Source organism: Aulonocara stuartgranti (assembly GCF_965226115.1).
Source record: "Aulonocara stuartgranti genome assembly, chromosome: 22".
Taxonomy (NCBI): domain Eukaryota; kingdom Metazoa; phylum Chordata; class Actinopteri; order Cichliformes; family Cichlidae; genus Aulonocara; species Aulonocara stuartgranti.
Genome location: NC_138957.1, coordinates 5,696,429 through 5,719,104, shown reverse-complemented (window position 1 = coordinate 5,719,104; position 22,676 = coordinate 5,696,429). Strand labels below are relative to the sequence as shown.

General features: G+C 48.1%; 1 protein-coding gene across 1 annotated transcript; it reads left to right on the top strand.

Moving 5' to 3' along the window:
- Positions 1 to 6,029: 6,029 nt before the first annotated feature.
- On the top strand, positions 6,030 to 12,840 carry LOC309698137 (uncharacterized protein; the record flags this gene model as incomplete). Its single annotated transcript, XM_082520452.1, has 3 exons — positions 6,030 to 6,223; positions 11,475 to 11,806; positions 11,933 to 12,840. The coding sequence occupies 3 exons, from the start codon at positions 6,030 to 6,032 to the stop codon at positions 12,334 to 12,336; spliced, it is 930 nt and encodes a 309-aa protein (XP_082376578.1). The 3' UTR covers positions 12,337 to 12,840.
- Positions 12,841 to 22,676: the final 9,836 nt, after the last annotated feature.

The following is a 22,676-nucleotide window of genomic DNA, read 5'->3' as shown; positions in this document are numbered from 1 at the left end:
AGAGCAGATGCATGCTGGTGCAATAAGCTGTACTTTTACGTCCAATGGATGATGATCTGATTAGTCGACTAATCGCAAAAATAATCGGTGACTAGTCGACTATCAAAATAATAGTTTGTGGCAGCCCTATTTGCACATCTTTAATATTCAGCTCTGCACAGGAGCTGAAGCAGGATGCAGCCTGTTGCTTTTACAGTATAATACTTGTAATAAAAGTACAGTAACAGTAATTAGTGACTGAGTAGCCCGGGGCCTTTCTCTTGATTTCTTTAGTAAATGCATTCACCTGCACAGATTAGCTAAACGAACCCTGACATCTTAGCTAGGTCTCAGGACTGGCTAAACTTCAAGTCTATGAAGTTTAGCCACACTAGAGGGATTTCCAGCATGAGCTACCTGAATAAAATCACCCCAAAGAATCTGATTTAATCTGAACTTTTTTTTTCTGGTCACACCAGAACGGAAGGGTGGACATTCCCCTTCAAGACTTTCTGCTAGAGGACAGAATTCCTGGATTCATCAATTACTGCAAATTCTTCAGGTCCTGAAGCAGCCAAGCAGCCCCAGACCATCGTACTACCACCATCATTTGACTATTGATCTGATGTTCTGTTTATGAAATGCTGTGTAGTTTTACGGCAGATGCAACAGGACTCAAACCTTCTAATATCAGAATTTTTTGATCATCTGATACTTTGAAGTATGACAAAATGCAAAAAACTAACAACAAAAAGAGGGCTTCTTTCACAGCACCTCTAATTTTTCATGTGTCTGAGCGAACACACAAACTCCGTGAGCGATCACTTGGACCACTGTGAGCAACAGCAGATGTGTGCTGGTGATGGGATTTCCGGCTCTTTTTAGAGAACTGGCTCTTCAGGTTGTTTTGTTGCTTTAATTAATTTATTATTGACAATAATATAAAATTAGAAAAGGAAGAAGGACAGATGCAACAACATTGTCATCCCCTATATAGCTGGTGTATCAGAAAAACTCAGGAGAGTTTTCTCCAAGCATGACATCCCGGTGCATTTCAGACCCAGCGACACGCTCAGACAAAAACTGGTTCACCCGAAAGACAAAACGCCAAAACACAGACTTAACAATGTGGTGTATGCTGTACAGTGCAGCGAGGAATGCTCAGACCTCTACATTGGAGATACCAAACAGCCACTTCACAAGCGCATGGCACAACACAGAAGAGCCACCTCCACAGGACAAGACTCAGCAGTCCCATCTGCACCTTAAGGATAAAGGACACTCTTTCAAGGATGCCAACGTTCACATTTTGGACAGACAGAACAGATGGTTTGAAAGAGGAGTGAAAGAAGCCATTTATGTCCACTGTGAGCGACCATCTTTGAACAGAGGCGGTGGTTTACGACACCAACTGTCTGCCATCTATAATCCAGTTTTGAGTTCCCTCCCCAGACACCTTAAAGCCCACTCACATCCTGGGCCATCTGACCTGATGATAAGGTGAGGCCAGGTCTCACAATGAGCTCACCTGAAACCCTGGCTGATTGGGACCCACACCCATTTTCACACCTTGGCTCATGTGATTAGAGGATCATCAGGGGGTCTCCGCCATTTGACCTTAGAACTGAAGAAGCTTCTCGGATGAGAGGTGAAACGTCTTCAAGCAACTTAAAGAAGTCCAGACGCTTTTCTTTGCAAGCTCTTCCCATATGGAAAAGATATATATAAATCTTATAAAGTTTTTATCTGTCTTGTGTGAAACTTGTATGAAAAGCATATAAGAGTGAAAACAGATATAAGATCCCTTGAAAAATTATATAATGAAACTTGTATGTTTTGGATACTTACTAAAACAATGTATGAAAGTAATGAGAAAGTGGCCACTTTCATGAGTAATCACATATAAGTTTTTACTATTTCTTTTCCATATGGGCTAGATCACTTAAATTACACAATTGAAAGCATATGTGTATTGTTTGTGTATTTATACACAAGCACTCATATATATTCAAATAATTAAAAAAAATGTTCATTTACCTGTTACTACCACACACCAAATCTGGTTGTTGGTACTTGCTGGCTTGTGTAGCCACTAGTTAACAAAAGCTCAACACTGCACCTAGCATCCTGGAGCACTTCTGTTGTGTTTTGTACGTGTTTTGGAGTTTTTACGTGCTTCTGAGTTTTTACGTGTTTTGGGGTTTGTACGTGCTTTGTCTCTAGGGGCCACCGTAAATATACTTTTATTTATTCACTCCACATAAAATGTAATAAATAAATCATAGAATAGGACAACCAACTATTCACAGTTCAACTTTTAACTATTTAAATTTTCAGCTTTTTCCTTTTAAACAAATTTTAAGTGAAACAACACAAAACACTGCAAGCCACAATTAAATATAAATTCAAATATGAAAACAAAAAGAAGATGCACATTCTCTGTCATATGGACCTGCATGAATAAACTTTCTGCATCCTTTATCATCCACAACTGAAAATAGTTGTGGATGATTACTATACCTTTCTAATGTGACGTTGTTGTCCCTGGCTCTCTTTCTCTCGCTCTCCCTCCAGCTCCTGTGCTACTGCAAGTGTAACTACCGCCCCTCCCCCCTCTGCCCAACGCAAAGCACTCAGCTGTTCTGCATCAAATTTGATGCCACACAAATTATTTGTGCCACCCCAAAAAATAATTTCTGTCCACTATGAGATAAAGGAGAACAACAGCCTGATACCTGCGGGCCTGACAACAGGAGATGTATCACTGCTGTAACACCTGCAACATTCAGCAGTTGCCTCATTGTTCTGACACACACAACAAAACTATTGACTACACTACACACTAACTACAAAAGATTTGCGCTAAACATCTCAAAACACCGCGGTCACTCCTAAAACTTCCGCCCTTCCTAAACAACTAAATGCCATGTTGCCATATCATTTTTTGATTGGTCGACATGGTACTTTTTTCGACCAATAGGAAAGTTTGGGGGTTTTTTGGTGTTGTTTTTGCTCACAGGTGGAGAGTGCTTTCCAGCATTTTCCTTATAAAACGCCTTTTTTACATTTCTTCCCGCAGTAAATATAAACAACGATAGTATTCAAGAAGAAAACCAAACATTACATATATTTTTATCATAACTCTGGTTTTATGTGGCCTATCAACACAATTTAAAAAATTGTATAAAGTCCACACTTTTTCTGTCAATTGTTCCGTCTGTCCTGCTCACATCTCCAATGGTCGTACACGTTGTCATTAACGTGGCTTCACTCCACATCAGCCACGCTGCTTTGCTAGCTAAAGCACCGGTGTCGGCACATAAGGACGCTGTCATAGCCTGTCAACAACGTCGATTAGCTGTGTAATGTGAATCGCATTATTGGCTGGACTATGGGATAAGGTGGTATCGTTCTAATCCCATACGGGAGCAGCCAGTCGCTTACTGACTAACACTGCAAAACAGAATTGTTAAAGTATTAATTTTAATTTCAATTCAGGTTAGATTTTTTTTTGTGCACAACGCAGATTTTCTGTGCGCAGAGACCGTGCCAGCAGAGCACAATTTCGCACACGCGCAGTTTAAAGGGAACATTGACTATAGGTACTCACAGTGTGCTTGTATAATTTTTTCTTATGTCTGATTTTGGTACATTTTTAGTTACCCTCCGCTTTAGGAGGAGAACCGCCCAGCTAGTATGATCTCTCATAACTGCTCTAGATTTTCAAAAGGAAATGGCCAGGACAGAAACAGTTGTGGCCGGTTATTTAAAGGGTTTTGGGGTAGATAAAAATCAGAAGTGGCTGTAGTTGGATGGCATAAGTAAGTGGCTGTCTATTGTTTGGGTAGCTGACTGCACTCAAACGGGAAAATTTGCCTGTTAGCTGTAATATTCAGGTTTGTAAAGCACTTTACAAACTCTACAAAAGCACTTTATATAATTCTATTTTTTCCTAGTGTTCATTTGTTTGTTTTTGTTTCTAGAAAAAAGAACTAGATTGAGAGACTGCATCTTAGCTCATACAAATGCCCTCATAATTGTAATAAAAAAAACATGAAATTAGTATTTTATTTTGCTTTATCTCATTATCGCATGACTTTCCAGAGAAACAGACAAAAGGTCCCGTTCAGTGGAAGGATTAATTGATATGGTTTGAAAATACCATCTTCTTGCTTTCCTCCTAACCACCACTTATCGTTCCTTATGTTCTTGCCGTGTACGGGTCTTTCTGAAATAGTCTGAGCAAACTTGTGTGCAGCTGAAGAAGCTTATCCTTGATTTAATGAGTAAATTGTTTACTTTTATGCAAACTTTTTTTGTGCTTTTTTGCAGTTTAACACCAGGTTAATGAACTTGCTAGCTAGCTAGTGTTAGCCTAGCTTTCATACCACTGATGCTCTGTGTGCATGTTGCTACTTCTTGGCTTATGTTGCTTAAAAAAAAAATTACACCACAGTTTTAAAAACCTTCAGTGTCTCAGTGAAATTTATTGTTGTTGGTTGTTGGCTGAATGAGCTTAGCAGCTACTAGATAAGCAGTGTTGGGAAGGTTACTTTTAAAATGTATTCCAATACAGAATACAGAATACATGCCCCAAAATGTATTCTGTAACGTATTCCGTTACGATACTCAATGACAGTAACGTATTCTGAATACTTTGGATTACTTACTATATTATCATGCTTTTTACAACAACGTGAATTGCTGTGATTTATTACTATTACTGAAGGTCCGCGACTCCGAACTGTAGTAAAGGGACCTCTGACTAATACTGGGTCCCTGTCGGCTCGTAGCCGAAAAATAGCTTTACTTTGTTGTGTGGGTCAACTTTTCTTGTGAGAGACAGAGAGAGGCGTTGAAAGGCTGCTCCAACAGAACTTATTGTTTTCGGAGGAAAACACGAACACGGTGTACAGTCGAGTCTCAATAGCTTACTTACAACTGGGCTCGTCAGGCACTCTTCTTGGCTGAAGTGGTTATTATTATATTTACATGCTTCCAGCTCCCGTTTTTCCTCGATGACAACTCGTACCTTATTCCATTCCCCTTTTTCTCCCTCCTCGCGCTCACAGACCCATAACGTGTATTGGCAGTCCATTCTCCCTGCAACACGGACTACACTGCCCACGATGCTACATTCTTTAGAGCTATGCTTGTAGCATTCTGCCTGTTAGCTTAGCACAACAACAACAACAACAACGAAAAGGCGCTCTCTCACCCAGGAAGCACACAGTCGCAGAGAGAGAGAGCGTCGCCCTGTAACCATGGCAACCGTAATGCTGCCGCCTGGAACAACGGAACGTAGTTGTTAAACAAAACCCAAACAGTCCTGACCCGCCACAAAATAAAACAGGAAAGTACCGCAGTGTAATCCATTTATTTCAACAAAGTAAATGTATTCTGAATACCACCTTTTTAAACGGTAACTGTAACGGAATACAGTTACTCATATTTTGTATTTTAAATACGTAACGGCGGTACATGTATTCCGTTACTCCCCAACACTGTAGATAAGAGCAACAACAAAATGTTCCCGGAAGGTGCAGCTGTTAGCAGGGTCGTTTTCAATCAACACACACTGTTAAGTGGCAAAATCGACCCAGACTATTTAGTATATTCTTATTCTCTGCATTTATTTTAATGCTTTGTGACTGCTTTTCAATATCTGTGGCCTCTGTTAATGTCAAAATTAGGCATTCTTTAGTAACACAAGCAAACTGTCGTTACATTTCATCAACCAACATTTCTGTTTAATTACATTTACAGAATGTAATTGTAATTTACAGAATGTAATTAAACACTGTGTAGGGTTCATGGTGCTACACAGTGCTCGTGTCCTTGGCGTGAATCGTGACAACTCCAACTCCAAATTTGTACAGTGGCTCCGCTTCCGTGACAAACTCCGTTCCCAACACCTAGTGAGAAAACACATTAGTTGATCTAGCAAGCTATGCAAGTTTTCACTAGCAAACCTGTACTGATGTGAAAGATCTAAGCTCCAAATTCAGGGGAAGGATGCTCCGAAGTATGTATTTTGAGGCAATGACGTCATGGCGACACGACGAAGGCTGTCCGAATTCAAAGAGTACTCAAATGTGGCGACAAATGCGTCCTACTTTGCCCTGAATTTTAAGGATGGGTCCAATGTATCCTTCGTGTCCTACTATATCCCAGGATTCATTGCGGGCCATCTGTCGCATACATTTCGAACCAGAAGAAGAATTTTTGAGCAGAATAATGGCGGGTGAATTGGGTGTGACAGTGGGAGAGGAATTCACATTCATTTTGCGAGTTCGCGAGCCAAAAATGACCACCTCTTTACTGGTGTGAAGAATTCTGCCACTGTGGCTTGGAGGCAGTGGCAGAATTGCCCAGGGCGCCAAACACTCCCTCGCCCTGGGCGAACACTCCCTCTGGCGCCCCCCCAACACACACACACACAGACAAAACATATTAAGGATTGTACATTAACATAAAGATGTTGTACACTCACACCTATATGAAGAGAGAGAGAGTATGCATAGTTTTCAAACGGCTATCAAACAGCCATCATAATTCGTCATACAATGAGAACAGGACAAATCAACAATTGACAATGACTAATTAATATTAAGATCTGTAACATAATGTATTGTTTGGAGTTTAGTCTGTTACTGTTACTATTTTTACCATTTCTTCTTGGAGCAACTGTAACGCACATAATTTCCTTAGGGATTAATAAAGTATTCTGATTCTGTTTCTGATTGTTTCAGGATGACCTGCCATTATCCAATGACACATCTGCTTACCTGTGTCTTTTGCTCGTTTCTCTTCCTCTTCTTTTCTCTTTTTTCTAAACTGAGGACCTGATGGCTGAACTTTTCTTGTCCATCTTCCATTGGTTTTAATTTTGCACTCTAGTATGAACACCCATCCCTCAACCCAAGGATCGATCAACACAACATGATCTAACACACCTGCACCTTAGTTCACAGATTCACTTTGTCTATTATGCATTTCTGAGATTTCACACAACCCAGGATTCAAATCATGAATACATAATGAGCTTGGATTTACAACATTATAAATGACAAGCGCTCTATTTGGAAGCAGCGGCCCCCCTCCCCTTTCAACGGGTTGTGTGTGAGACTTTAAATCATCAAACTGTAAATTTTAAATTGTTATTGATCCCTTTATCCCTAGTCCTAAAGTGTATATTTATTTTCTTACTCTTCTTATATATATTGTTTGTTTACTTGCACTGCTGTAACTGGAGCCTCGTCGTCTCGTCTCTCTATATACTGGACTGTAGCGGAGATGACAATAAAGTTTACTTTGACTTCAGCAGCGAGCAGGTGCACCGAGGGCTCTCACGCTCACTTTTCGTGTATAGAATTTCGAAAAAACATTGGTGCAAATTATAAGTCTGTATTATAATGTCTGGTGTTTTCGTGTTTGTTGGTTTGTTTTTATTTTGTTTTATTTTGCGAGTTGGTTATTAGATGCTGCTCCAGCCGGTCAGAGAATCCCCCGCCGCCCCGCCCTCTCCTCTCTGCGCCACAAGCAGCAGGCGCACCTCGCAAACGAAGGGCACCCTTACTCCCAGGAAATGGGTGAGAGAAAACCGATCGGTGCCTATGTCATTCCCAATATGCGCTGGCTGACGTCGGGGCAGCATGAGTACGAGTATTTTCTTCTTTTTTTTTCCTTGCCGATGCCCGTGATGCCGCCCCCCACCACGATGCCGCCCCGGGCAACCGCCCGTGTCGCCCGTATCTAAAACCCCTAATGTGTATTGTAATTGGTCCAGCCCAGAGTTGATCATGACCAATTGGCTAATCCACCACCTTTCATTGTTTATACGTTACAAAAAAAAAAATAAACATAAAAATGCGGTCAGCTGGTGGGTAACAGGCAACGACAGCGCGTTTCTCACTGATACATGCATTTGAATGGAGTTCTCGCCTGAAACAAAAATTTAGATTTTCATTTTTTGAATAACTTGAAAATCTTATCTCAAACAGCTGCAAAACCTGTTTGCCCAGCACGGGGATTGTCATGGCTATTGAACGGACTCACGCGCAGACAGTTCTTTCGCAGAGAACAAAAGGAGATTTATTCACAACAGGGATCACCTTAATGCTATATATATGTACAGTGAGTTGGGAGGGGGGTCCAGGGCTCCAGGGAGAGAAGGGGGGGGGGGGGGGGGGGGGGGGAATCCACACACAGGCTTCCTCTTCCACACAATCACCGCCACAGCTCCTCCGCACACACGCACTCCTCTTCAGCCGCACTCGCTCCAAAACTCCACACACGCTGCCACACTTGTATGGAGCGCCAGGACTGCCATAATGAATTAATTAAATACACCATTAAATAATTAATTAAATGTGGCAATAATTAAAATGGGAATTAATTAATTAAATAAATAGTTATGACACATGTAATTAATTAATTATTGACACATGTATTTCACATTTTAATTATTGACACATTTAATTAATTATTGACACATTTAATTGATTATTTAATGATATATTTATTTATTTCATTTTGGCAGTCCTGGCGCCTGGCTCTCATCTTGAAATAATTTTATCTGTCAGCCTCACCCATCAAACTCAGGGGGCGGGGTTAACGCTGCCCATGCAGCTTCTCTAACATTTGATTGGTTGCCGTGCAAAGTAAGTCAAAACAGGTCGATCCTAGATAATCGATTGCTTGTGTAGACTTGGGGCAGCCAGGTATCCCAGAATGCAGATCAAATCACAGGCAGCAATGGTGGTGGTGTAGTTTTAAAATACCCCGTTTTTCTGTCACCAACTACACTTTTAACAGTGTTTTAGCCGCGAATGTCGCACCGTATGTCTGGTCAGGTTGTCAACATAGAACATGTTTGCAAAAGTGCTCAGATGTTTTCAGAGATTTCACTAGCTCTGCTAACAATTAGCATGCAGAGTGCACCCAGGGGGTTACGTTAACCATTGCAACTTCATATCTTGTGCGTGTTTTTTTTTTTTTATTATGACAGCGAATGCACACCTGCGGACCACTTATGTGTAGCCCCGGTTATATAGCTTGTCATATTGCAGCCACAGAAATGATTTTGTCCATGAAACCATAAAGCTGCACTTTCTTTTTGCCTTATAGTCTGATTTGTCATAACTTTTCCATTTTGTGGTAAGCTTTTCTTTGGCTGTCACTTCTTCACCCTGACCTGTCTTGTTTGGCTCAGCAGAACTAAAATATATATCCTGCTGCTTTTATACACACACACACACACACACACACACATAACGGTCAGCGATTCTCTGCGCGATCAACCTCTCACATGTTTAAGCTTGCTGCAGGAGATTTCACTTATCATGTTTGCATAGTAAGCTAACGATTGATAAGACGATGTCAGAGGAATTGGTGCGCAAATTATCATCGCTCACCAATCAGTACTGTCGCTCTCTATACACAGTTCGCGCGATTGCAAAGTAAAAGCAAAAAACAAGCGCAAATTCAAACGCGATTTCAATATGTCACATATTGACAGTGGCTCATCGATGCCAATGACATAATTACCCAGCTACATTTCCGAAAGAATGCAAAAGCATTGACATATATTTTTCCTTCCTACAATAGCCCAACGGGCAGGCCAGAGATAGATTTTGGTAGCCCGACTGGAAAAATCGCTAGCCCCGGGACGTTGGGCTAGCGATTTTGCGAGCCCTGTATCTGATTGAGGAATCACTCATCTTTGGAAAAGAGAGTTTATTACAGAGAAATGGCTCTTTCCATAATAAAAACTATACTATACGCTTCTTCTGGGCTATATTCTCAGCAGCATATTGTAGCGGGTCAGGGCTGTTCGGGGTTCTGTTTGTACAGTTATGTTTTGTTTATGTTGCCATAGTGACGGGTGACGCCCTCTCGCTGCGACGGTGTGTCCTTCCGGGGTCAGAGGGCGCCCTGTGTGTTGTTGTTGTTGTTGCTGTGCTGTTGCCGCGCTGAGCAGTTAGCTAGCGGCAGTGTTCTTCTGCAGATGTCAATAAACGGCTGTGCTCCCTGGCTAGCTCATGGGAAGCAAGACCAAACGACACCTCCGTCTCCTCCTTGTCTAAGCTCGCCACATTGGTGTCAGAAGTGGGATGATGGTTCTGACCCGAGTGACTTTTCCCCCGCGGGTCGTGACCGGCCGGTGCGCCAAAAGAAGGCACCTGGACATTTGCAGGACTTTGTGTGGGGTAATGGGGTCGTCGGGGATGACTGACCCCTTAGGTGGGGGCTATGTAGCGGGTCAGGGCTGTTCGGGGTTCTGTTTGTACAGTTATGTTTTGTTTATGTTGCCATAGTGACGGGTGACGCCCTCTCGCTGCGACGGTGTGTCCTTCCGGGGTCAGAGGGCGCCCTGTGTGTTGTTGTTGCTGTGCGGTTGCCGCGCAGTTAGCTAGCGCAGCGTTCGTCTGCAAATATCAATAAACAGCTGTGCTCCCTGACTAGCTCACGGGAAGCAAGACCAAACGACACCTCCAAGGCTGGACTGGGACAAAAAATCGGCCCGGGCATTTTGACTAGAGACCGGCCCACCAGGATAAAGATTGAAAATGTGACGTCATTCAGGGGTAAAACCGCAAAGGATTCTGGGAACTTGTGGCAAGAGGTACTAGCGCATGCAGGCTTTCAATTGAACTCAGTTACACAGCGATAAAAAGAAACACAAAAAATGGCAAAAAGCTGTTGTATTATTAACTGCAACCGCCGGTCGCATGACAGCCACGGGAAGCTGATCGGTTTTTTTTTGTCAAGGCGCGGCTGTGTGGCAGGCAGGAGGAGGACCCAAACGCAAAACTCACAGACACGGGGATGAACTCAAAATCACAGCTTTAATGCTGGAATGGCAGAACATAGGAAATACAAAACTAAACTGGGAAAAGTAAACTAACATACGCAGAGAGACACAGGGAGATCCACACAACATGAGGGACGACGTCACACTGAACAGAGGGAGACGCAGACAGAAATACACAGAGGGTTAACGAGGGAAGTGGGAACACACGGGGAACACAGGTGACACTGATAATCATAACGAGACAGGGCGGGGTGAACTGAACACTGACGGGAGAGGTGAAACAGGAAGTACAGGAGGAGAGAGAGCACGAGTAGAACACCAACGTAACAGGCAGGGGAGACATGGAATAAACACGAAAGGGGACGAGGGCTCATAAATACATAGAGGGCACACAGGGGGAAGAGAGAGCACGGGGAGAACTTAGACATAATGGGCAGGGGAAGCATGGAATAAAATACAAACATACAAGGAAACTAAGAACGCTGGGCCAACATGGCCCAGGACCATGACAGTACCCCCCCCTCAAGGGCTGGCTCCAGACAGCCCAAACACAGAAAAACAAAACCAAACAGAAAACAACCCAGGGCGGGCGGCGGGGGCCCAGGACGGAGGGCTCGGAACAGAAAACAAAAGAAGAGCACAGCAAACACCGGAGCCCAAGAAAATAACTCAAACACAGAGCAGTTCAGGAGGCCGGCCGTGCACAAGGCAACGGCGGAGACGTGGAAACAGTTCAGGAGGCCGGCCGTGCGCAAGGCAACGGCGGAGACGTGGAAACAGTTCAGGAGGCCGGCCGTGCGCAAGGCAACGGCGGAGACGTGGAAACAGTTCAGGAGGCCGGCCGTGCGCAAGGCAACGGCGGCGACGTGGAAACAGTTCAGGAGGCCGGCCGTGCGCAAGGCAACGGCGGCGGTGAAGGAGACGACGGAGCAGTTCAGGAGGCCGACCGCGCGGGAGGCGGCGGCGACGATGACAGCGCTGGTCCGGGGGCCGACCGTGCGGAAGGCGACGGTGGCCACTCAGGCGAAGGCGGTCCGGGGGCCGGCCGTGCGGAAGGCGACGGCGGCCACTCAGGCGATGACGGCGCAGTTCAGGGGGCCGGCCGTGCGGAAGGCGACGGCGGCCACTCAGGCGAAGGCGGTCCGGGGGCCGGCCGTGCGGAAGGCGACGGCGGCCACTCAGGCGATGACGGTGCAGTTCAGGGGGCCGGCCGCGCGGAAGGCAGCGGCGGCGGCTCTCCAGTGTCAGGCGTACTGGCCGAGGCCCGGTGGGCACAGGACCAGTCGAGACGGGACCAGTCAAGGCGGGACCAGGCGAAGCACAGGCTGAGGCTGCTGCGGCAGACGAAGGCTCTGAGGAGGCTGCGGCAGACGAAGACTCGGAGGCCGGACCAGGCGAGGACGAAGACTCGGAGGCCGGACCAGGCGAGGACGAAGACTCGGAGGCCGGGCCAGGCGGAGCTGCAGAGGCTGAGGCCGGGCCAGGCGGAGCTGCAGAGGCTGAGGCCGGGCCAGGCGGAGCTGCAGCACAGGCGGATGTAGCCGGGCCAGGCGATGACGAGGCGGTCGCAGATGGCGGCTGGACAGGCTCCTCGGGCCCTCCAGCTGATGCGGCGTGAGGCTGAACGGGCCCCTCGGACCCTCCAGCGGAGACAGGAGGCTGAACGGGCCCCTCGGACCCTCCAGCGGAGACGGGAGGCTGAACGGGCCCCTCGGACCCTCCAGCGGAGACGGGAGGCTGAACGGGCCCCTCGGACCCTCCAGCGGAGACGGGAGGCTGAACGGGCCCCTCGGACCCTCCAGCGGAGACGGGAGGCTGAACGGGCCCCTCGGACCCTCCAGCGGAGACAGGAGGCTGAATGGGCCCCTCGGACCCTCCAGCGGAGACGGGAGGCTGAACGGGCCCCTCGGACCCTCCAGCGGAGACAGGGAGGTACTGGCCGGGCTCACTGGAACCCCCAGCGGACGAGGTAGATGGCGGCGTGGGAGCCGCGGAGTCCTGGATGAGCTCATCCGAGCTTCCAGCAGGAGCCGATGTAGAGCCAGAGAGGATTGGGACCCCGGGCTCAATGTTAAGCTGGCTAGAAAACTGCACTGCCACGGGGAACTGGGCCAAAGGTTCAGGTGCGAGCTGAGCTGCTGGACACACGGGGACCTGAGCTGCTGGACACACGGGGACCTGAGCTGCTGGACACACGGGGACCTGAGCTGCTAACGGTGGAGAAGTAAATGACTGCACAGGGGACTGAACTGATGTCTGTAGTAACGGTGGTGGTGAGAGTGGAGTAGGTGGTGGAGTTAATGACTTCATAGGGGAATGAACTAGAGGTAGTGACGGTTGTGGTGCTGGTGGTTGAGTGGGTGACTGTGCTAAAGGAGGCTGCACTGGGGACAGCAGGGCTGCAGGAGGCTGCACTGGGGACAGCAGGGCTGCAGGAGGCTGCACTGGGGACACTGGAGGCTGCACTGGGGACACTGGAGACTGCACTGGGGACACTGGAGACTGCACTGGGGACACTGGAGACTGCACTGGGGAAAGCAGAGCTGCAGGTGACTGCGCTAGAGACTGCAGTGATGGTTGTAGTGGAGGTGTGACGGGTGGAGGAGTGGCTGAAGTGGCTGCGGGTCGTGCGGCTAGTGGCTCAGCTACAGAGCATATTAACGGCAGGGCTATGGGTTGAATGACTGACTGAGTAGCAGCCTGAGTGGCTGGGTGAAGCGACGGTTGTGGTGGAAGAGAAACAGGTGGTAGTGTGGATGACGGAACTAAGGGCGACTGAGTGGCAGACCGAACTGATGACTGAAGCGATGGTAGAGGTGAAAATGGAGCGTGTGGTGGAGTTAATGGCTGTGCTAGCGGGGACACAGGAGACGCAGCTTGTAGCTGGGCAGCTAAGAGAGCGTCAGGAGGCTGGGCAGCTGATAAACTGTTCACATTACCGTCCGTAGCACAAAACACAACCCCTGAACGAATAGTCCCACGGTTCGACACAGAAAAAGAGTCCTTATTCACCACAGTCGGCGATGTAAAAGTCCGAACGTCCGGCTGTGGGGTGGCGCGCCCGCGGCGTGATCGACGCTTCTTCCCCGCAGATAGCTCCAAAGGGCCGGGCAAAACCTCATCCGGCCGGTGAAACTGACGCGGCTGCTCCAGGGTGGCTGTTGTCTGTTGCTGCTGGGCCAAGTCTGATATTTCCCGAGTTCGCGCCGCCTCCCGGGCTTCATTCAAATTGGCCAATAAGTCCAAACATCCTCTGACCTGGCGGAGATGAGAATTTCCTTTGAGGATTGCTTCGATAGCATTTATCCCCACAATCTTTGCCCTTGTATTGGAAGTGTGGGTTATCCACTCGACTAGGCGTTGGACACGTATCAGATCGCTCTCCCCGGGTAAGTCTGCTGGGTCCATGTTGTGGTGACGTCGTACTGTCAAGGCGCGGCTGTGTGGCAGGCAGGAGGAGGACCCAAACGCAAAACTCACAGACACGGGGATGAACTCAAAATCACAGCTTTAATGCTGGAATGGCAGAACATAGGAAATACAAAACTAAACTGGGAAAAGTAAACTAACATACGCAGAGAGACACAGGGAGATCCACACAACATGAGGGACGACGTCACACTGAACAGAGGGAGACGCAGACAGAAATACACAGAGGGTTAACGAGGGAAGTGGGAACACACGGGGAACACAGGTGACACTGATAATCATAACGAGACAGGGCGGGGTGAACTGAACACTGACGGGAGAGGTGAAACAGGAAGTACAGGAGGAGAGAGAGCACGAGTAGAACACCAACGTAACAGGCAGGGGAGACATGGAATAAACACGAAAGGGGACGAGGGCTCATAAATACATAGAGGGCACACAGGGGGAAGAGAGAGCACGGGGAGAACTTAGACATAATGGGCAGGGGAAGCATGGAATAAAATACAAACATACAAGGAAACTAAGAACGCTGGGCCAACATGGCCCAGGACCATGACATTTTTAATCGGATTATGTCGTTGAAGAGAAATGTTTTAAGCCATGTTTCCGAAGTAAGAGCCAACGGATGGTCTGGATATACCAAATATAACTTCTCAGAACTCTCCAGCTCACATGTTAGTCTGCTCCAAGCATTCCCACAAAGGTCAGAGTTTTTAGTCGTTAATGCGTCATTTTTCTTAACATAATTGGTGATATAGGTTACAAGCAAGTCTGGCGCTTAACAGAAATTGTCGCGCTATGCTCCTTTGTTTATTGTGCATAAATAGTAAATTGTCCTGACACAATATTGCGTTTCGCTTCTGTTATTACCATGGTACATTGACAAAAACACATACTTTTATTCACAGGATAAAACAGTTGTTTTGTATCACTAATTGTCCAGTGCGATTACAGCATACAGTATTATTGTCACTGCTACATTTCTGTAATGAACCAGAAATTATTTCCACTACTAATTAATTACCGTTGAGCTCAAAGGTTATATTACTAAACGGTTAACGAATGTGTATTCATGACGACGATTTGCGAGACTGGTAAACTTACCTTTGTTCGTACGATGGTCTTTCGTTCTACACGGTGCGTTTCAAGGTCCTGCACCCATCCGTGGGTAAACTGTACCTGGGCTTGTTGCAGTGACCTGAAGTTACTAAACTTCATGAGTGTATGCACTCACTCCAAGAACCGTATAATTATAAATCTGAGCGTGGTGAAAGTTGGGCAGCACACTGACGTCTTTTGTCCCTCTGTGTGCTCGTAAGGGTCTGACCCTTTCACTCCTTTGATTTTTTTCCTCGTATCTTTTCTTTGTCTTTTCGTCGAGTCTGTCTTTGTACGGACCGGCATTGTTCTCCTTTTGTTTTGTACATTCCTTTTTTGTGCGGCAAAGAAAAAACAAGAAGGTATTGGAACCGGAGAATGAACGTTTTGCGGTGCTGCAAATGCTTGCATTTGATGCGGTACTTGGATTGTTTTGCCACGATTTCCCGGCATGCGATGCGCGAAAATCACGTGATTGCTAAACAAGGGGGCGGGTGCATTCGGCCTCCTCGGCTGTAATTGGTCCAGCCCAGAGTCGATCATGACCAATTGGCCAATCCAGCACCTTTCATTATATATACCCTTCCTAAAAAAAAATATCCATCGGCCCATAAAAACAAAAAATCGCCAGCGGCCCACCGGGCAAATGCCCGGTATGCCCGATGGCCAGTCCAGCTATGGACACCTCCATCTCCACCTTGTCTGAGCTTGCCACAATATTAAACATATCAGGTCCCCATAAGGAGAATCATGTGCTAACGGCTGTCTAAATGACTCGAGTAAAGTTTGTAGCATGCATGCTTGTTGTTTTTGTCTGCTTCCACTTGTCTTTGCACTAGGATGATGTCGGCGTAAACGTGCAGTCATATTCGTTGTGTTCCCACTAGTGCTGTCAGCGTTAATCTCATTGAAATGACGTTAACGCCACAACACGGCAAATCTCCGTTAACGAGCTACCCCTGATCGCCCCGTGCGTGGGGCTAGACGGCCAACACGTTAACGAGCTAAATGCGCTAACACACTAGTTCCCACCCATGTAATTGAGCATTGCGTGGCACATCCAACATACTGTTTTACTTTAGTCCATGACTCGCTTACCTTCAGGGTCATACCTCACATGAAAACAAAAATAATTCCAAACGCCAGATCTGAATGAGGGTGGGGGAGGTTCAATTTGCCATGTTGCAAGGAGAGCTTAACTTCTGTCTCGCTAGCTTGCCCTGCGCTCTTCCTTCTGACGATGCTGTCTGTGTTGAGCGCTCAGTGGATCTGCACTCGACAGTGCAGCCTAGGCGGAGTAGTTGAACGTAGATTCACTGAGCGCTCAACACAGACAGCATCGTCAGAAGGAAAGTTGATAAAATAAATTACAAATTTTGTATGGTTCGATACATATGCGTACAGAACCGAAAGCACTGTATCGAACGGTTCAATATCGATACGAGTATCGTTGCACCCCTAATGAATACGTATATCTGAGTCTTCTATCAAAAGTTACAGGTATTTATATGAAGTTGTACAAAAACGCTTTCTTTCGTCAAGATAGTGCGTTTCTTGCGATTTCAATGCATTTGAATGGGGAACTCGCCCGAAACAAAGTATAGGTTTTCATTATGTGAATAACTTGAAAATCTTAGCTCAAACAGCTGCAAAACCTGTTTGCCCAGCAAAGGGATATTGAAGTCTATAAGATAAAGGCATAAATATGTGTGTCTGAGCCGTGTATCAAAAGTTACAGCTAACTTCATGAAGTTGTACAAAAAGGCTTTATTTCGTCAAGACAGTGTGTTTCTAACTATTACATGCGCCGATCATGCACATTTTACCAGGGCCAGTATTGTTAGATGATGCCATCCTGTGCTACTGGCTCAGGCCATACAAATTACACCAGGGACAGTGCTTACTGTGAGGCCATCTTCACCCCGCCAGGGCCTCTTCTGCTCATTGATGCCATCCACATTACACCTGGGCCTGTGGTTCTGACCGATATCATGCATATTTCACCAAGGCCAGTGGTGTTCGCTAAGGCCATTCATATTACAGCAGGGAGTGTGGTGCTGGCCAATACCATCCACATTTCACCAGGGCCAGTGTTGTTGGCTGAGGCCATTCACATTACACCACTGCCAGTGCTTCCTGTGATGCCATCATAACCACACCAGGGCCTGTGGTTCTGGCTGAGGCCATCCACATTACACCTGGGCCTGTGCTACTCGTTGATGCCATCCACATTACACAAGGGCATGTGATACTGGCTGATGCCATCCACATTACACCCGGGACAGTACTTCCTGTGAGGCCATCTTCACCACACCAGGGCCTCTGCTGCTGGTTGATGCCATCCACATTACACCTGGGCCTGTGCTGCTGGTTGATGACATCCACATTACACAAGGGTCTGTCCTACTGGCTGATGCCATCCACATTACACCAGGGCCTGTGTTGGTGGTTGATCCCATCCACAATATACAAAGGCCTTTGATACTGACTGATGCCATCCACATTACACCAGGGCCAGTGCTCCCTTTAAGGCCATCTTCACCACACCAGGGCCTGCATTGCTGGCAGAGGCCATCCACATTACACCAGGGCCAGTGCTCCCTGTGAGGCCATATTCACCACACCAGGGAGTGTGCTGCTGGCTGATACCATCAACATTACACCAGGGTCTGTGCTACTGGCTAAGGCCAACTATATTTCACCAGGGCCTGTGGTACTCGTTGATGCCATCCACATTACACAAGGGCATGTGATACTGGCTGAGGCCATACACATTAAACCCGGGACAGTGCTTCCTGTGAGGCCATCTTCACAACACCGGGGCCTGTGCCCTGATACCATCCACATTTCACCAGTGCTTGTGTTGCTGGCTGATGCGTTCCACAATATGCAAGGGCCTGTGCTACTGGCTGAAGACATTCACATTACACCAGGGCCTGTGGTGCTGGCCAATATCATCCACATTTCACCAGGGCCTGTGGTGCTTGCCAATATCATTCGCATTTCACCAGGGCCACTGTTTCTGGCTGAGGCCATACACATTACACCAGGGACAGTGCTTCCTGTGAGGCCATATTCACCACACCAGGGCCTCTGCTGCTGGCTGATGCCATCCACATTACACCTGGGCCTGTGATGTCGGCTTCAACCATTCACATTACACCAGGGACAGTGCTTCCGGTGAGGCCATCTTCACCCCACCAGGGCCTCTGCTGCTCGTTGATGCCATCCACATTACACCTGGTCCTGTGGTGCTGACCGATATCATGCACATTTCACCAGGGCCTGTGGTCATGGCTGAGGCCAACTACATTTCACCAGGGCCTGTATTGGTGGCTGATCCCATCCACAATATACAAAGGCCTGTGCTATTGGCTGATGCCATCCACATTACACCAGGGCCAGTGCTCCCTGTGAGGCCATCTTCACCACACCAGGGCCCGCGTTGCTGGCTGAGGCAATCCACATTACACCAGGGCCTGTGCTACTGGCTGAGTCCAACTACATTTCACTAGGGCTTGTGTTGCTTGCTAATGACATCCACATTACACCCGGGACAGTACTTCCTGTGAGGCCATCTTCACCCCACCAGAGCCTCTGCCACTCGTTGATGCCATCCACATTTCACCAGGGCCAGTGGTGTTGACTAAGGGCATTCACATTACACAAGGGCCAGTGGTGCTGACCAATACCATCCATATTTCACCAGGGACAGTGTTGTTAGATTAGGCCATCCACATTACAACAGGGCCTGTGCTACTGGCTGATGTCATCCACATTACACCAGGGCCAGTGCTCCCTGTGAGGCCATCTTCACCACACCAGGGCCTGCGTTGCTGGCTGAGGCCATCCGCATTGCACCAGGGCCAATGCTCCCTGTTAGGCCATATTCACCACACCAGGGCCTGCGTTGCTGGTTGAGGCCATATTCATCACACCCGGGCATGTGCTGCTGGCTGATACCATGCACATTTCACCAGGGCCTGCAGTGCTGGCTCTTGCCATCCACATAAAAACAGTGCCTGTGCTACTGGCTGAGGCCAACTACATTTCACCAGGGCCTGTGCTACTCGTTGATGCCATCCACATTACACCAGGGCCTTTGGTGCTGGCCAATACCATCCACATTTCACCAGGGCCAGTGTTGTTTGCTGAGGCCATCCACATTACACCACTGCCATTGCTTCCTGTGAGGCTATCATCACCACACTAGGGCCTGTGGTCATCTCTGAGGCCATCCACATTACACCAGGGTGTGTGGTGCTGACCAATATCATCCATATTTCACCAGGGACAGTGTTGTTAGATGAGGCCATCCACATTACAGCATGGCGTGTGCTACTGGCTGAGGACATTTACATTTTATCAGGGCCCGTGGTCATGGCTGAGGCCAACTACATTTCACCAGGGCCTGTGTTGGTGGCTGATCCCATCCACAATATACAAAGGCCAGTGCTACTGGCTGATGCCATCAACACTGCACCAGGGCCACTGCTCCCTGTGAGGCCATATTCACCACAAAAGGGCCTGTGCTTCTGGCTGATACCATCCACATTTTACCAGGGCCTGCGTTGCTGGCTCATGCCATCCATATTACACCAGGGTCAGTGTTGTTGGCCGAGGCCATCCACATTACACCACTGCCAGTGCTTCTTGTGAGGACATCACCACCACACCAGGGCCTGTGGTGCTGGCTGAGGCCATCCAAATTACACCAGGGCCTTGCGATTCTTGCCGATACCTAACACATTTCACCAGGGCCTTTGCTCCCAGTGAGGCCGTCTTCACCACATCAGGGCCTGTGCTTTCTGTCTGAGACCATCTTCACCAGACCAGGGTCTGTGCTAGTGCCTCATGCCATCAACATAACACCAGATCCAGTGCTACCAGTGAGAACATCTTCACCAGACCAGGGTCTGTGCTTCTGACCGATGAAATCAACATTATATCAGGGCCACTGCTTCCTGTGAGGCCATCTTCATCACACCAGGGCCTGTACTGCTTTCTGAGGCCATCTACATTTCACCAGAACCTGCGTTGCTGGCTGATGCCATCCACTTTACTTGCTGGCTTAGACCAACTAAATTTCACTACGGCCAGTGTTACTCGTTGATGCCATCCACATTTCATCAGAGCCAGTGCTCTCTGTGAGGCCATCTTCACCACACCAGGGCCTCTGCTGCTCGTTGATGACATCCACAATACACAAGGGTCTGTCCTACTGGCTGATGCCATCCACATTACACCAGGGCCTGTGTTGGTGGTTGATCCCATCCACAATATACAAAGGCCTTTGATACTGACTGATGCCATCCACATTACACCAGGGCCAGTGCTCCCTTTGAGGCCATCTTCACCACACCAGGGCCTGCATTGCTGGCAGAGGCCATCCACATTGCACCAGGGCCAATGCTCCCTGTGAGGCCATATTCACCACACCAGGGCCTGTGCTGCTTGCTGATACCATCTGCATTTCACCAGGGCCTGCGTTGCTGACTCATGCCATCCACATTACACCAGGGCCTGTGCTACTGGCTAAGGCCAACTACATTTCACCAAGGCCTGTGGTACTCGTTGATGCCATCCACATTACAGAAGGTCATGTGATACTGGCTGATTCCATCCACATTACACCCAGGCCAGTGGGGTTGGCTGAGGCCATACACATTACACCCGGGACAGTGCTTCCTGTGAGGCAATCTTCACCACACCAGAGCCTTTGTTGCTGGCTGAGGCCATCCACATTACACCAGGGCCTGTGCTACTGGCTGAGTCCAACTACATTTCACTAGGGCTTGTGTTGCTTGCTGATGACATCCACAATACACAAGTGCATGTGATACTGGCTGATGCCATCCACATTACACCAGGGCCAGTGCTCCCTGTGAGGCCATCTTCACCACACCAGGGCCTTTGTTGCTGGCTGAGGCCATCCACATTACACCAGGGCCTGTGCTACTAGCTGAGTCCAAGCACATTTCACCAGGGCCTGTGGTCATGGCTGATGCCATCCACATTACACCAAGGGCCAGTGGTGTTGGCTGAGGACATTCACATTACACCAGGGCCTGTGGTGCTGGCCAATACCATACACATTACACCAGGGCCTTTGATGCCGGCTTCTACCATCTACATTACACCAGAGACAGTACTTCCTGTGAGGCCATCTTCACCCCACCAGAGCCTCTGCCGCTCGTTGATGCCATCCACATTTCACCAGGGCCAGTGGTGTTGACTAAGGGCATTCACATTTCACCAGGGACAGTGTTGTTAGATGAGGCCATCCACATTACAACATGGCCTGTGCTAGGGGCTGAGGAAATTTACATTTTACCAGGACCAGTGGTCATGGCTGAGGCCATCCACATTACATCAGGGCCAGTGCTCCCTTTGAGGCCATCTTCACCACACCAGGGCCTGCATTGCTGGCAGAGGCCATTCACATTGCACCAGGGCCAATGCTCCCTGTGAGGCCATATTCACCACACCAGGGCCTGTGCTGCTGGCTGATATGATCTGCATTTCACCAGGGCCTGCGTTGCTGGCTCATGCCATCCACATTACACCAGGGCCTGTGTTGTTTGCTGAGGCCATCCACATTACACCACTGCCAGTGCTTCCTGTGAGGCCATCATCACCACACTAGGGCCTGTGGTCCTCTCTGAGGCCATCCACATTACACCTGGGCCTGTGTTGCTGGCTGATGCGATCCACAATACACAAGGGCCTGTGCTACTGGCTAAGGCCATTCACATTTCACCAGGGCCAGTGGTGTTGTCTGAGGACATTCACATTACACCTGGGCTAGTGGTGTTGGCAGAGGACATTCACATTACACCAGGGCTAGTGGTGCTGGCCAATACCATCCACATTTCACCAGGGCTTGTGTTGCTGGTTGATGACATCCACAATACAAAAGGGTCTGTGCTTACTGGCTAAGGCCATTCACATTACACCAGGGTCTGTGGTGTTGACTGAGGATATCCACATTACACCAGTGCCAGTGTAGTTGGCTGATGCCATAAACATTACACCAGGGCCTGTGCTACTGGCTGAGGACATTTACATTTCACCAGGGCCTGTGGTCATGGCTGAGGCCAAGCACATTTCACCAGGGCCTGTGGTACTGGCTTAGGACATTTACATTTCACCAGGGCCTGTGTTCATGGCTGAGGCCAACTACATTTCACCAGGGCCTGTATTGGTGGCTGATCCCAACTACAATATACTGTACAAAGGCCTGTGCTACTGGCTGATGCCATCCACATTACACCAGGGCCAGTGATCCCTGTGAGGCCATCTTCACCACACCCGTGCCTTTGGTGCTGGCTGAGGCCATCCACATTACACCAGG